The sequence below is a fragment of the Herpailurus yagouaroundi genome, unplaced genomic scaffold, assembly GCF_014898765.1.
Source record: "Herpailurus yagouaroundi ecotype Mexico unplaced genomic scaffold, PumYag 200, whole genome shotgun sequence".
NCBI lineage: Eukaryota > Metazoa > Chordata > Mammalia > Carnivora > Felidae > Herpailurus > Herpailurus yagouaroundi.
Window position 1 is genome coordinate 2700699 of NW_024412431.1, and position 12961 is coordinate 2713659.

General features: G+C 61.9%; 3 protein-coding genes across 4 annotated transcripts in view; all 3 read left to right on the forward strand.

The window, feature by feature from the left end:
- The window catches only part of ICAM1 (intercellular adhesion molecule 1), a 9688-nt gene extending 7087 nt beyond the window's left edge, over window positions 1–2601 (forward strand). The window contains exons 4-7 of one of the 2 annotated variants that reach the window (XM_040449850.1): window positions 177–464; window positions 544–801; window positions 984–1232; window positions 1374–1491. In XM_040449850.1, the coding sequence (XP_040305784.1) occupies window positions 177–464; window positions 544–801; window positions 984–1232; window positions 1374–1375 (797 nt within the window). In that variant the 3' untranslated portion in view covers window positions 1376–1491. Of the gene's footprint in view, window positions 1–176; window positions 465–543; window positions 802–983; window positions 1233–1319 lie in introns of both variants that reach the window. The other variant, XM_040449849.1, reaches the window with a different exon arrangement.
- A 304-nt stretch (window positions 2602–2905) lies between these two features.
- On the forward strand, window positions 2906–4192 carry ICAM4 (intercellular adhesion molecule 4 (Landsteiner-Wiener blood group)). The gene is made up of 3 exons (XM_040449852.1): window positions 2906–3409; window positions 3530–3835; window positions 3981–4192. The coding sequence occupies exons 1-3, from the start codon at window positions 3016–3018 to the stop codon at window positions 4121–4123; spliced, it is 843 nt and encodes a 280-aa protein (XP_040305786.1). The 5' UTR covers window positions 2906–3015; the 3' UTR covers window positions 4124–4192.
- A 1158-nt stretch (window positions 4193–5350) lies between these two features.
- ICAM5 (intercellular adhesion molecule 5) lies at window positions 5351–12316 on the forward strand. The gene is made up of 11 exons (XM_040449848.1): window positions 5351–5826; window positions 6759–7028; window positions 7219–7539; window positions 7761–8048; window positions 8431–8685; window positions 8819–9067; window positions 9534–9776; window positions 9863–10141; window positions 10224–10463; window positions 10878–11144; window positions 11870–12316. The coding sequence occupies exons 1-11, from the start codon at window positions 5745–5747 to the stop codon at window positions 12145–12147; spliced, it is 2772 nt and encodes a 923-aa protein (XP_040305782.1). The 5' UTR covers window positions 5351–5744; the 3' UTR covers window positions 12148–12316.
- The last annotated feature ends 645 nt before the right edge of the window (window positions 12317–12961 follow it).

Below are 12961 nucleotides of genomic sequence, written 5' to 3' on the forward strand. Positions count from 1 at the left end.
TTCTGAGAAGGCGGTAACCCCATATGTAACCCCCTATGTGTGCCGGGGCAGGGGTGACCCCGGGCCACGGAGGCTCTTGGGAAGAGGATGCCCCAGATGAGGGAATGAAGATGCCCCCAGAAAAGGGCTTTAGGTTGTCTGTCCCCTCTGTGTTCACACCCACCCTCTCTCACCAGTCCTGCCAGCGACGCACCCAAACCTTGTTACCCCCAGCGTTGTGGAAGCGGGCACAGAGTGGCCCGTGAACTGCACCATGGACGGGCTGTTCCCAGCTTCGGAGGCCCAAGTCCGCCTGGAGCTGTCTGGCCGGAATCTGCACCCCACAGTCACGCACAACAACGACTCCCTCTTGGCCACGGCCCATGACAAGGCCAACATGGAAGAGGAGGGCACCCAGCAGCTGTCGTGCGTGGTGACCCTGGGACACCAGAGCCGGTCGTGGCAGGAGAATGTGACCATCTACAGTAAGTAGGGACGGGGCGGGGCTTCCAAGGGGTGGGACCGGTACTGGGAGGCGGTGCTCACCGTGTGCCCCGCCCCCAGGCTTCCTGGCTCCCAACCTGACCCTGAGTGAGCCAGAGGTCTCAGAACAGACTGTGGTGACCGTGGAGTGTGAAGCCCAGGCCGGGGCCCTGGTGATGCTGAGCGGGGGGGTCCCGGCAAGGCTTCCAGGACCCAGGGCCCAGCTCCAACTAAATGCCAGCGCCGAGGACAATGGGCGCATCTTCTTCTGCTCTGCTCTCCTGGAGGTGGCCGGGCAGGTGCTACACAAGAACCAGACCCGGGAGCTCCGTGTCCTGTGTGAGTGGAGCTGCTGGACAATGACTCCTAATCCTCAAGACCCAACCCCTAAGGCCCCTGGAGCTCCTGCCCTCTGGGGGTCCCCTCCAGCCCTCTCCCCAGATTCCAGAGTCCTCCTGTCCCAGGTGGTGAGGGGTGTCCTGGTCCCTGACCTCATCCCTCATCTTGCTGTGTTTCTCCAGATGGTCCCCGACTAGACAAGAGGGATTGTCTGGGAAACTGGACGTGGCAGGAAGGCTCCCAGCAGACCCTGACATGCCAAGCTTGGGGAAATCCAGTTCCTGAGCTGAAGTGTCGCCGGAAGGGGGATAATGCTCTGCTGCCCATCGGGGACCTGAGACCAGTCACGCGGGAGGTTGCAGGCACTTACCTGTGTCAGGCCAGGAGCCCCCGTGGTGAGGTCACCCGTGAAGTGGTCGTGAACGTGATCTGTGAGTGTGCCGGTGTTTAGGGCTGGGCAGGGCAGAGGCAGTGAGCCTGGCTCGACCTTCATCACCCACTGTGTCCTCCCCCCACAGACCACCGGAATTACATCCTCACCACCATTCTGGTGACAGTTGCTTTCACCATAGGAGCTGCGGGCCTAGCTGCTTACTTCTATAACCGCCAGCGGAAGATCCAGAAATACAAGTTACAGAAGGCCCAGGAGGCGGCTGCCATGAAGCTGAACACACCAGCCACGCCACCCTGAACCTGTCCCAGGACAGGGCCTCCTCCTCAGCCCCCCACACAGTGGCAGCGGTGCCACATTGAACAGTGGTCCATTCAGCTCCACCCACCTTCCCAGGACGCCCGAGGACAGGACAGAGGCCTCAGGATACGGACAGCATTGGGGATCAAGGCGCATGCACACTTAGGATCCCCAAGCCTCACACCTGACCTGTACTGTAGTCACAGGACTGAGCCATGAGGAGGGGGCGGGACTTGGGTCATGACTGTGAGGGGTGCCAAAGCCTGACCAGACCAGAGGGGGTGTGGTGGGACACTTGACCTGGGACACCCAACTGCGAAACAGTGAAACTCACCCCTGCTGCGTGTGCTGAGGCCCCGCAGTCCTAGGGAGAAGTGGCCTGCACAAACACATACAGCATGGAAACATATCCCCATCCTTCTTCTGACATGCCAGCTCCAGTGCGGCTGTCCATTGACTGTCCCCAACTTTTGATGGATGTATTTATTAATTTGTTCTCTTAGGAGCTATTTATTGAGTGCCTTTTATGTGGGTTAGAAGAGTAAAGAAGAGGAACATAGGTTCCTGTCCTCAGGGAGCTCTCCGTCTAGTCTCATTCAGGGCCGCCAGGTACAGTTGTGCTGGCTGTGCACTGCAAAGGAGTGCCTGGCGAAAAGATCAAGTGGGGCTGGAATTTCCTACTCCGGCTGGCTAAGCTGCTTTCCCCCAGAAGGGGACTGGCAATGGTGATATGGTTTAGTTGGTAACCTGCCCAGGGACAACCACTGAGCCCTTACTCCTCCCCCCATCTCTGACACTGACCTCCGTTAACCACCTCTCTGCCCATAAGCATCTGCTAGTGCTCACAGTGACACTGTGGCGTGCCTAAACATGAATGCCCATTCAGTGGCAGCTAAACCATATAGTCCCACGAAACTATGCCCAACCGCTGTGTGTCCCTGCCTTGTCCTACCTGGTTCCATCTTGGGACCTTGCAAGAACAGAGCACTCCGGCAGCTCCAAATTCCAGCGGAGACAAGGGCCCTGCAGGCAGTGCGGAGGAGAGGCCTGGGGGGATCCCCTCCCAGTTCCAGAAGCCTCTTTCTTGTGCTAATAAAGCTTCTTCTCAGCGCGCCTGCCTTGTGTGAGTTGAGGGAAGATGTCCAACGTCCAGTTGGAGCCCTTTCTAGTCCCATCCTCCCACTTCCTCCTCATCCTCCCATTTCCTCCCCTAAGAAAAGGCTGCCGGTTCAAGGCCCACCCCTGAGGCTCTAGTCCAAATCTGGGACTCTTCAGAACCTCTTAAGATTCTAGCGAAAATTAAAGATTCCTCTCCAGAAAACTCTCTGACCCTTGGTTTCTGATGGTTTGGAATCCCGCCCTTGAGCCGAGGGAGGGGCTGAGGGTCTTTCCGCAGGCTCCAGGGCCCTCTAGGGGCCTCTGTCTCTCCGGGTGGGGCTGAGGAGGCGGGGCTGCGGGCCTCCTTATCTCCACAGCCAGCTTTGGCTCCCTGGCGCGGGGCCCCTCAGTCTGGGCCCTTTCCCATGGGGTCTCTGCTCCCCCTCTCGCTGCTGGTTTTGCTGGCGGCTGCCTACCGGGGAGGCGGGAGCGCGCGTTGGCGCCGGGCTGCGCGGGCTCAAGGCCCCGGAGGCAACTCTCCGGAGCCCTCGGAGACCTCGGCGTCCTTCTGGGTGCGCGTGAGCCCGGCGTTCAAGGCCGTGCCGCCGGGGGGTTCGGTGTGGCTTAACTGCAGCAGCAGCTGCCCCCTGCCGGAGAATTCCAGCCTCAGCACTCGGCTGCGGCGGGGCCGAACGCTTAGTGGGCCCGGCTGGGTATCCTACGAGCTGTTGGATGTGAGGGCCTGGAGCTCCGAGGTGCGCTGCTTCGTCACCTGCGCAGGAGAAACGCGGGGGGCCACGGCCAAGATCACCGCCTACAGTGAGGGACTGGGGCTCAGGTTCTTCTGGGGTGAGGGGAGGGGGACGGAGGGGGGGGGTATTTGACAGTCGCGTTAGGGGGCGCACGCGCACCTTGCTCAGCGGCCCCCTCTTGCTTTAGAACAGCCGCACAGCGTGATCCTGGATCCCCCAGTCTTAGTGGGCAGTGAGTACACGCTGCGCTGCCACGTGACACACGTATTCCCCGTGGGCTTCCTGGTGGTGACTCTGAGGCGCGGCGGCCGGGTCATCTACTCTGAGAACCTGGAGCGCTTCACTGGCCTGGACCTGGCCAATGTGACGCTGACGTACACGTTACGCGCTAGGCCCCGCGACTTCTTGCAGCCCGTGACCTGCCACGCACGCCTCAATCTTGATGGCTTGGTGGTCCGCAGCAGCTCGGCACCCATGACGCTCACAGTCCTCGGTGAGGCACCTTTGGAATCCTGGAGACTTGAGGAGGGGTGGGGAAGGGTTATGACCCCGGCAGGGTGAGAGAGCCAAGCGGCAGCTCCATGCGGGGCGTCACATCAACATGTGTTCCCTTCCTAATTCTCACCTCCTGTCCCCAGCTTGGAGCCCCGCGCCCAAGGTCTTGGCCTCCACCTCCATCGCGGCCTTTGTGGGGATCCTTCTCGTCGTGGGGGCCACCTACCTGCGAAAATGGCTATTGATGCAGTCCCGGGGTGCAGAGGGGGTGGTCCATGACCGCTGAGCCAGAGGAAAAAGGAATCAGAAGCAATTTGGGGAACCCTGACTGGTTCAATAAAGCCTTCCTCAGTCAGCCTCTGTCCCATGGCCTAAACGTCCCCCATTAGGGTTCCTTTTTGGCCTTGCCTCAATCACTTTCTCCAAGTTCCTGGTCTCTCTTAGGGCACCTGAGGTTTCCTCATTCTCAACCACCTGGGGACCTGGGCGTCCCAGTCCCTCTGCATTTCCAGCCAAGTGTGGCAAAGTACTTCTCCTGCAGGCATTATCAGAGGGGTGCAGATAGGCATAGTTTGGGTACTGGAGGGCTTTGGGCTGTGGTGGTGGTAGGGGATGGCTCACAGTATGGTTTTTCCCGATTGGCTCTGCTGCTGCCACGCTGCAGCTCTGATTGGATGTTAAGTTTCCTTTCCTATCCCCCACCCCCCTTAAAACCTAGCACTTTCCTGGAGGACAGGGGTGGAGCGAGAACTGGCCCCCACAGTTCACTGTTAGTGCTGGGGGGAGAGCACAAATGGGAGGGGGCCCATGACAATGAGGGACAGAGATATGAAGAAAAGGTGCCCATGTGGTGACTGCAGGGAAGGAGCAATCAGATGGCCCACGTGGGGTGTCACAGACTCATGTCCTGGCAATGTCTTGATAGTCACCGGGCACATGCGGGGGTGTCAAAGCTTGGGGCCCGGATGAAGGGTCGAAGTGTTATAGTTGGTCTCTTGGTCTCGCGTGGACAGAATCCGAGCCCGCACTGGGTATCTGGCAGGGCCCGGGCTGTCCAGGGCCCCGCCTACCGCGCGGAAAGCGGATTCTGGGGTGCTCTTCCGAGGCTTGAGCTCATACACGCCGCGTAGACACGTGCCCGCTGCACGCTGGGTAAATACAGACCCAGAGCGGAGCCGACCCTGATTTAGACGCCCGCGAACGCTGCGCGCATGCACACGTGTTCCCGACTCGCTGGCACTTTCGTCCCCACCCCCTCTGTCGCGTGCGGGGGCGGAGCCGGAGGGGGACTAGGGGCGTGGCTGTAATCCTCAGCTCTCCGGGTCAAAAGGAGAAGGATCCGTGAGGGAGGCCTCCCCACACCCTTCCCTAGAACTGTGCCTTCCCCCATCCTGCTCTTTCCAGATCTCTCCTAGCCCTCAAACCCTCAACCCCCTGCTCAAGGGGCGCGGGGCGGAGGCGGAGGGGGGGGGGGACGGATAACTATGGGGGCGGAGCTCTGAGTCCAGCTTATTATCACGGCATCCAAGCTAGGGGTAGCGTGGGGGGTTGAGAAGGGCAACCCAGCATCCCCGGACCTCCGCTTCGCCGCGGAGGATGACGCGGGAGCGCGCGGCCGCCCCCAGAAGGCTCCGGGCGATGGGGCGGGCTTCCACGTAGACCCCGGGGGTCGCTCGCTCCTGCCAGCACGCCTTCGCCAAGGCCGGGAGCCTGGAGCACGCTCGCCCTCCCGCCCCCCCAGCCGCCTCTGCCGCCGCCCCCTCCTTGGAAACCAAGTTACCAACGTTAAACCAATCCCCGAACGCAACTCTGCCTCCTCCACAACCCACCCGCCGCGCCGTCCTCTAGCCCAGCTCCGCGCTCGCGCTCGCGCTCTCCTCGCCTCCTGCGCTTCCCCCGCGGCGGCGATGCCAGGGCCCTCGCCAGGGCTGTGCCGGGCGTTGTTCGGCCTCTGGGCTGCCCTGGGCCTGGGGTTCCTCGGCCTCTCAGGTAAGAGCCGGGTCCTGGCTCAGGGTGGACAGGGTGGGGGCGGAGTTCCCGGACCAGATAAACGGCCACAAGCCCCTCCCGGCTCCGCCCTCCTCTCGCTCCACTCCCACGCTTCTGCCCCACCTTGAGCCCTGGCCTTTCCCCTCTATCCCTCTTCCCACCAACATACACTGGAGACCCAGCTTCCAGACTCCTCGTTCGCCCAGATCTCTACCCTACCGTCTTCTTCGAGATCCTGGGTGCTCTTCCGAATCCAGCCTCATGCTCTGGATACCCCGTGTCTCCCTTGTCCCCTTCCGGGGTACCTCCCCACGCTCTGTTATGCACCCTGGTCCACGGACTGACATCTTCCTCACTCGTGGTCCGGAAAGACCCGATTTCCCCAACTGCCGTGACTCAGAGGAGCTATTCCCGCTCCATCCGGAGCCCTGGCAACCGAGTCCCTCAGCTGTTACCGCGATTCCTTCCAAGAGCCCAGCCTTCTGTGTTCTCCCGGGTTTGGGGGGGGGGTCCTCACTTATGCTTGACTCAGTTTCACCTCCCCTTTGCCCTCGCCTCAACCTGTCTCCCCCGTCTCCGGCAAGAATCCTGAGAACCAGTTCGTTTTCCTTCCTCCACACGAGGTCCCCTCCTCCCATCGTTGCGGTGTGCGTCAAAGACCCCATCTTTCATCCCCTCCCCCCTCCCCCCATGCTTTCCCATCGCTCCATGGGCATCTTGGAGACGGGGGTGTCTCCGCTGCCCCGTCCCAGAGACGCCCTCGAGGTTTGAACCCTGGGAGCGCTCCTGCAAACCTGAGGCCGGGACAGGATGCAGGGCTCCTGAGTTCTTTCTTGCCCCCTGCTAATTCCCTAAGAATCCCTGATTCGAATAGGGGCACTAAGATCCCAGGAAAGGGGCTCCCCAGGCTGAGCCCACGTTTCCCTGGGCAGCGGTCGCGCAGGAGCCCTTTTGGGCGGATCTGCAGCCCCGCGTGGCGCTCGTGGAGCGCGGGGGATCTTTGTGGCTGAATTGCAGCACTAACTGCCCACGACCTGAGCGCGGTGGCCTGGAGACCTCGCTGCGCCGGAATGGGACCCAGAGGGGCTTGCGCTGGCTGGCTCGGCAGCTGGTGGACATCCGTGAGCCGGAGACCCAGCCTGTCTGCTTCTTCCGCTGCGCGCGGCGCACACTGCAGGCGCGTGGGCTCATTCGTACTTTCCGTGAGTTCTCAGCGGCCACGCTTACTCTACTACTTTCCCTCCCTTCCAAGTCCCGCCCCCTGGGTCACAGAGTCCTCCCCTTCGGGCTCCACCCTCTGGATCCCCACGCGCTCCCGCTCTGGGCCCCTGGTTCCACGCCACGTCCCTCTAAACCCCCGCGTTTCCAAAAAGCTGTGGTTACCCTTTCCAGAGCGGCCGGATCGTGTAGAGCTGGTGCCGCTGCCTGCCTGGCAGCCTGTGGGCGAAAACTTTACCCTGAGCTGTAGGGTCCCCGGCGCTGGGCCTCGTGGGAGCCTCACATTGACCCTGTTGCGGGGCGCCCAGGAGCTCATCCGTCGCAGCTTCGCGGGGGAGCCACCCCGAGCGCGGGGCGCTGTTCTTACAGCTACAGTACTGGCGCGAAGGGAGGACCACGGGGCCAATTTCTCTTGCCGCGCGGAGCTGGACCTGAGGCCGCACGGCCTGGGGCTCTTTGAAAACAGCTCCGCCCCCAGACAGCTCCGAACCTTCGGTGAGTGAGTGTCGGGAGAAGGGGACCAAAAGGGGTCGGGCAAGTGTTAAGAAGTTTGGAAGCAGGGAAATCTGAATTCTAATCCTAATTCCAACATGCCCCAGCTGCACGTTGTTTTCCCCTACGTGCCTTGAGGATAATACGATAAGATGGTGCATGGAACGTGCTTAGTACATACTGAGCGTTTGATACATAAATTCAAGCTGTTCTGTGACTCCCAGCCCTGTCTCCGGATCGCCCGCGCCTCGCTGCCCCCCGACTCTTGGAAGTGGGCTCAGAAAGACCCGTGAGCTGCGCCTTGGACGAGCTATTTCCAGCCTCGGAGGCTTGGGTCTACCTGGCGCTAGGGGATCAGAGGCTGAGTCCCGATATCACCTTCGAGGGGGACGCGCTTATGGCCACTGCCACAGCCACAGCTAGTGCAGAACAGGAAGGCGCCAGCCAGCTGGTCTGCAACGTGACCCTGGGGGGCGAGAGCCGCGAGACCCGGGAGAACGTGACTATTTACAGTAAGAGGGAGTGACGCGGGCCCTTCGCGGTTCTGGGGTGGAGCCAGAGGAACGGGAAGGCGGGGCAAATAGTGGGCGGGGCCTTAGTATAGGAATAGGCGTGGTCCGAAAGTCCATAAAGGGTGACAGAGACTGAATAGCAGGCGGAATATGAGACGCCGGAAAGGGAAGGCCGCAAACCCAGCGAGGATCTCCGAAAGATTTGGCGGAGACAACCTCAAGGGGGCGGGGCGAGATGGGGCGGAGCCTGCGCATCCCGAGGGGCGGAGCGCGATACCCTTAGTTTGGCCGCAGGGCCCAGAGGGTTCGGGTAGATAAGGGTCAGCCTCGACCCGCAGGAGGGGCGTGGTCAAGGGATTCACCGCCAATGCCCTGTCCCCAGGCTTCCCGTCGCCGGTCCTGACCCTGAGCGAGCCCACCATCCCCGAAGGGAAGGTGGTGACAGTAACTTGCTCAGCTGGGGCCAGAGTCCTGGTCACACTGGACGGAATTCCAGCCGTGGTCCCAGGGCAGCCCGCCCAGCTTCAGCTAAATGCCACTGAGGACGACGACAGGCGCAGCTTCTTCTGTGATGCCGCTCTCGAGGTGGACGGGGAGACCCTAAGCAAGAACAAGAGCGCCGAACTCCGCGTCCTATGTGAGTTGGCCTTTAACCTCTCGCCTCCCCGTGATTTCCAAGGACCTGTCCAGTCCCTGGCCCTGCTGTGGAAGTGGGGCTTTTCCTCAAGGTCCATGTCCGGCTTCTCTGTATCCCACGCCCCTGCCTGCAGACGCCCCTCGGCTGGACGATTCGGACTGTCCCAGGAGCTGGACGTGGCCTGAGGGCCCAGAACAGACGCTGCGCTGTGAAGCCCGAGGAAACCCCGCTCCCTCCGTGCACTGCGCACGGCCTGACAGCGGGGCAGTGCTGGCGCTGGGCCTGCTGGGTCCAGTCACTCGCGCTCTCGCCGGCACGTACCGCTGCACTGCGGCCAATGTCCAGGGCCAGGCAGTCAAGGACGTGACGCTGACGGTGGAGTGTGAGTGGGGGTGCACAGGGCGCATCTCTAACAGGGTCTAGGGGCAACTAAGCCTACAAGGAAGAGTGGGAACAGGATCTGAAGTGTGCCTTTGGGCAGGATTTTGGAAAAGGGAAGAGGCTGGCGAGTGGGATTAGGGGAAGATCTTGGGGAAAGAGGGAGAGGAAGAAGTAGACGTGTCCATAAGGGTCTGGGGTGCGACATCTGGACGGAGTCTTGGAAAGGGGGACTTTCCAAGCCCTCTAACAATTTTTAGGTCAAAGACTCGGGGACGGTCCTGTGGGCGCTTTGTAGGAATCAGAAAAAAGGGCTCCAAACAGCTCACAGCTCGACCAGCGTGAAACCTCTTTGGTTCAGTGTCTTTGTGCCTGCCCAACACTTCGTGGCCGCCCTTGGATGGAAAGGGGGTCTAGGGACATTAGGCCAGTCCCTAAACCCCAAACCGAACCAACATATCTTCCTCCAGACGCCCCGGCGCTGGACAGCGTGGGCTGCCCAGAACACATTACATGGCTGGAAGGAACAGAAGTCTCACTGAGCTGTGTGGCGCATGGAGTCCCGCCGCCGAGCGTGAGCTGTGCGCGCTCTGGGGAGGCCAGGGTCCTGGAGGGCCTGCTGCATGTGGTCCGGGAGCATGCAGGAACCTACCGCTGCGAAGCCACCAATGCTCGAGGTTCTGCAGCCAAAAATGTGGCCGTCACGGTGGAATGTGAGTGGGGACAACAAGGGGCAGGATGGTATGTGAGGATAACCCTGGCCTGACTTCCAGTCTCTGTGTGACCTTCTGCTCCCCAGATGGCCCCAGTTTTGAGGAGCTCAGCTGCCCCAGCAATTGGACATGGGTGGAAGGATCTGGGCAGCTGTTTTCTTGTGAGGGGGATGGAAAGCCAGAGCCAAGCGTGGAGTGCATCGGCTCAGAGGGCACCAGTGAAGGGATGCTGCTCCCGCTGGCACCCCCAGACCCTAGTCCCAGAGTCCCCCGCATCTCTAGTGAACTGGTACCTGGTATCTACGTCTGCAACGCTACCAACAGGCACGGCTCCGTGGTCAAGACAGTCGCCGTGAGCACGGAGTGTGAGCGGGGCCCAGGCTGGTGGGAAGTAGGGGTGCCCCAGGGTCTGCGCCTCCCCTAACGTCCCCCATGGCTGCTTTGCAGCGCCGCCGCAAATGGATGAGTCCACCTGCCCGAGTCACCAGACGTGGCTGGAAGGGACTGAGGCTGCCGCGCTGGCCTGCGCCGCCCGGGGTCGCCCCTCCCCGCAAGTGCGCTGCTCCCGGGAGGGCGTGCCCAGGCCTCAGCGGCTGCGCGTGTCCCGAGAAGATGCGGGTACCTACCGCTGCTTGGCCACCAACACGCATGGCACGGACGCACGGACTGTCACCGTGGGCGTGGAATGTGAGTGGGAGCAGCACCAGATGGAGGGCGCCCGGTCCCCCAAACAGTGACTTGCAGCAGTAGGATTGCCCAAGACAGTTCAAGGGCACCTCCCCAGACCCCTTCCTGGGGACAAGAATTCCTCATCTAAACCTGAGGAGAATGAAAACTCTAGGGAACAGGAGCCCGGGCCCCCTCGAGTTCTAGGTCAAAAGGGCGCTGGTGCAGGGCCCCACTTCTCATTCCTTGAGCCAGGGCACAGGATTTTAGTGCTGATGACAGCCTGATTATGGGGAGAGGTGGCTCTGGTGGGAGGCAGGGTCCTCGCCTGCCCATCTGAAGAAGGGTGCTCTCAGATTGTGGTTGGGTGGAAGGTCAGTAGGTCAGTGGCTGGACCGGCTCTGAGCGGCCCCTCCAACCTCCTGTCCCCTGCAGACCGCCCGGTGGTGGCCGAGTTGGCAGCCTCGCCTCCCGGAGGCGTGCGGCCAGGTGGGAACTTCACGTTGACCTGCCGCGCGGAGGCCTGGCCCCCAGCCCAGATCAGCTGGCGCGCGCCCCCGGGGGCGCCCAACATCGGCCTCTCCAGTAACAACAGCACTCTGAGCGTGGCGGGCGCCATGGGCAGCCACGGCGGCGAGTACGAGTGCGCAGCCACCAACGCGCATGGGCGCCACGCGCGGCGCATCACAGTGCGCGTGGCTGGTGAGTGGCGGCTGGAGGGGCGGGGCGAGGGATCTTCAGGGGGCGTGGCCTGCGGCTTGGGGCCCCTGAACCCGGTCCTTGTTTCCGCTCCCATTCCGCCGCACCCGAGACTGAAGTGTGCCAGGGCCGAAGTCAGGGGCGCCCTGGCGAGTGGGGTTTCGATGGCGGGTTGGGGGCGGAAGGTGGAGGGAGGACTGGAGCTCACGAGGAGGGACCCTCCAGGGCTGTGATGGCTGTCGGAAGGAGCTTATTAACTTGGGGTCGGTTATGTGTGATGAGACTTGATCTAATAATTCGCCCTTCACTGCGTCGCTGTGGAGAAGGGGGGTTGGAGAGGGACCTAGAGCAGAGGAGGCGGGTGAGGGGGGCCCTCGCCAAGATCCCTTCCCCCTACTTCGCGTATCTCTGTGGTTTTTCCGGGTGAAGGAATGACCCGGTCTCCCCCTACCTTCATCCTTTTGGGGGTGAGTTGGTTGACTTGTGGGTATCTCTGGAGCTAGGGGCTTCTATCTAATGCCGAGATGACACTCCTCGGGGTCGGGGCGCTCGGGGGGGGTGGGTAGCCTTCCGGGTTTTCTCCTGTCCCCCACCCTGCGCTGTGAGTTCCCTGGGGTTCTCTGCCAGGCCCGGGAGGTCTCACTTTGTGCCTGCGGGGAGGGAAAAGAGGAGGCCGGGCTTGGGAGCCTTGAGCCGGTCCACCCTCTTTGAGGATCTCCACCCCGCAGGTCCGTGGCTGTGGGTCGCCGTGGGCGGCGCGGCGGGGGGCGCAGCGCTGCTGGCCGCGGGGGCCGGCTTGGCCTTCTACGTGCAGTCCACCGCTTGCAAGAAGGGCGAGTATAACGTGCAGGAGGCCGAAAGCTCTGGTGAGGCCGTGTGTCTCAACGGCGCGGGCGGCGGCGCTGGAGGGAGCACGGCCGCAGCCGAAGGTGGAACCGAGGCTGCGGGCACCGCGGAGGCGCAGGCCGGGGGCGAGGTCTTTGCCATCCAGCTGACGTCAGCGTGAGCCCGCTCCCCTCTCCCCGCGGGCCGGGGGACGCCCCCCAGAGGCACAGGGGGGCTTACTTATTGTTCTATTTATTTATGTATTTATTTATTTATTCATTTATTTATTCAATTCCAGGGGCGTCATCCCCTTTTTCTACCCCGCCCCCCAATAAAGTTTTTATAAAGGACTCTGGGTCCGTCTGCTTCAGTCTGCGATGTGGTAGCAGCCCAAGGTTCCAATGCCAACCCCGCGGGATATTCCTAAATAAACTATTTTTGCTTGTTTGTTTTCGAGGGCCTACTATGTGTCAGGCGCAGTGCAAGCCGCCTTCATGCGGTGTGACCCGGGGCTTGCTCTCTCAGTGTCTAGTTTCCTGCTCTCAGCTGACCCTTGGGCTGGGGTGGGGACCACACCCCTTCCTCCAGCTCCCTACCCTTTATCTCTTCCGCCCAGAGCGCTGCCCTCTAACCCAGCTAACACTTGGGGGGGGGGGGGGGGCGGGGGGATTCCCCCAGGCCTGGTTCCGGGAAGAGCTAAAGCTGCCTCCCCAGGATGGGTGGAGGCCCCTCCCAGGGGTCTGGACACCGGGCTCCCGTCCTGAGGCCTCACCAGGATGAGTAAATGCAAACAGGGACTGTAGTTATGAGCGTCAGCCCCCAAAACGTCCCTCCTGTTAAAGGGTGCATCCCTGCCCCCACCCTCAATGCCTTCTCCATCCTGTGTCCATCCACGGTGTCTCAGTTTACCCCTAACCTGCCTTTTGACTGCCCATCACGACTCACAAGAGACAGGGCAGGGCAGTATCAGCTGCAACCGCACTCCCCCCCCCCCC

Bases quoted from the DNA above. Each gene is read 5' to 3' on its own strand.
- ICAM4 (XM_040449852.1), top strand. From the start codon at position 3,016: ATGGGGTCTCTGCTCCCCCTCTCGCTGCTGGTTTTGCTGGCGGCTGCC. The intron at 3,410-3,529 runs GTGAGGGACTGG...CTCTTGCTTTAG, and splicing joins GGCCAAGATCACCGCCTACA to AACAGCCGCACAGCGTGATC. The intron at 3,836-3,980 runs GTGAGGCACCTT...TCCTGTCCCCAG, and splicing joins CATGACGCTCACAGTCCTCG to CTTGGAGCCCCGCGCCCAAG.
- ICAM5 (XM_040449848.1), top strand. From the start codon at position 5,745: ATGCCAGGGCCCTCGCCAGGGCTGTGCCGGGCGTTGTTCGGCCTCTGG. The intron at 9,777-9,862 runs GTGAGTGGGGAC...TCTGCTCCCCAG, and splicing joins TGTGGCCGTCACGGTGGAAT to ATGGCCCCAGTTTTGAGGAG. The intron at 10,142-10,223 runs GTGAGCGGGGCC...GCTGCTTTGCAG, and splicing joins AGTCGCCGTGAGCACGGAGT to CGCCGCCGCAAATGGATGAG.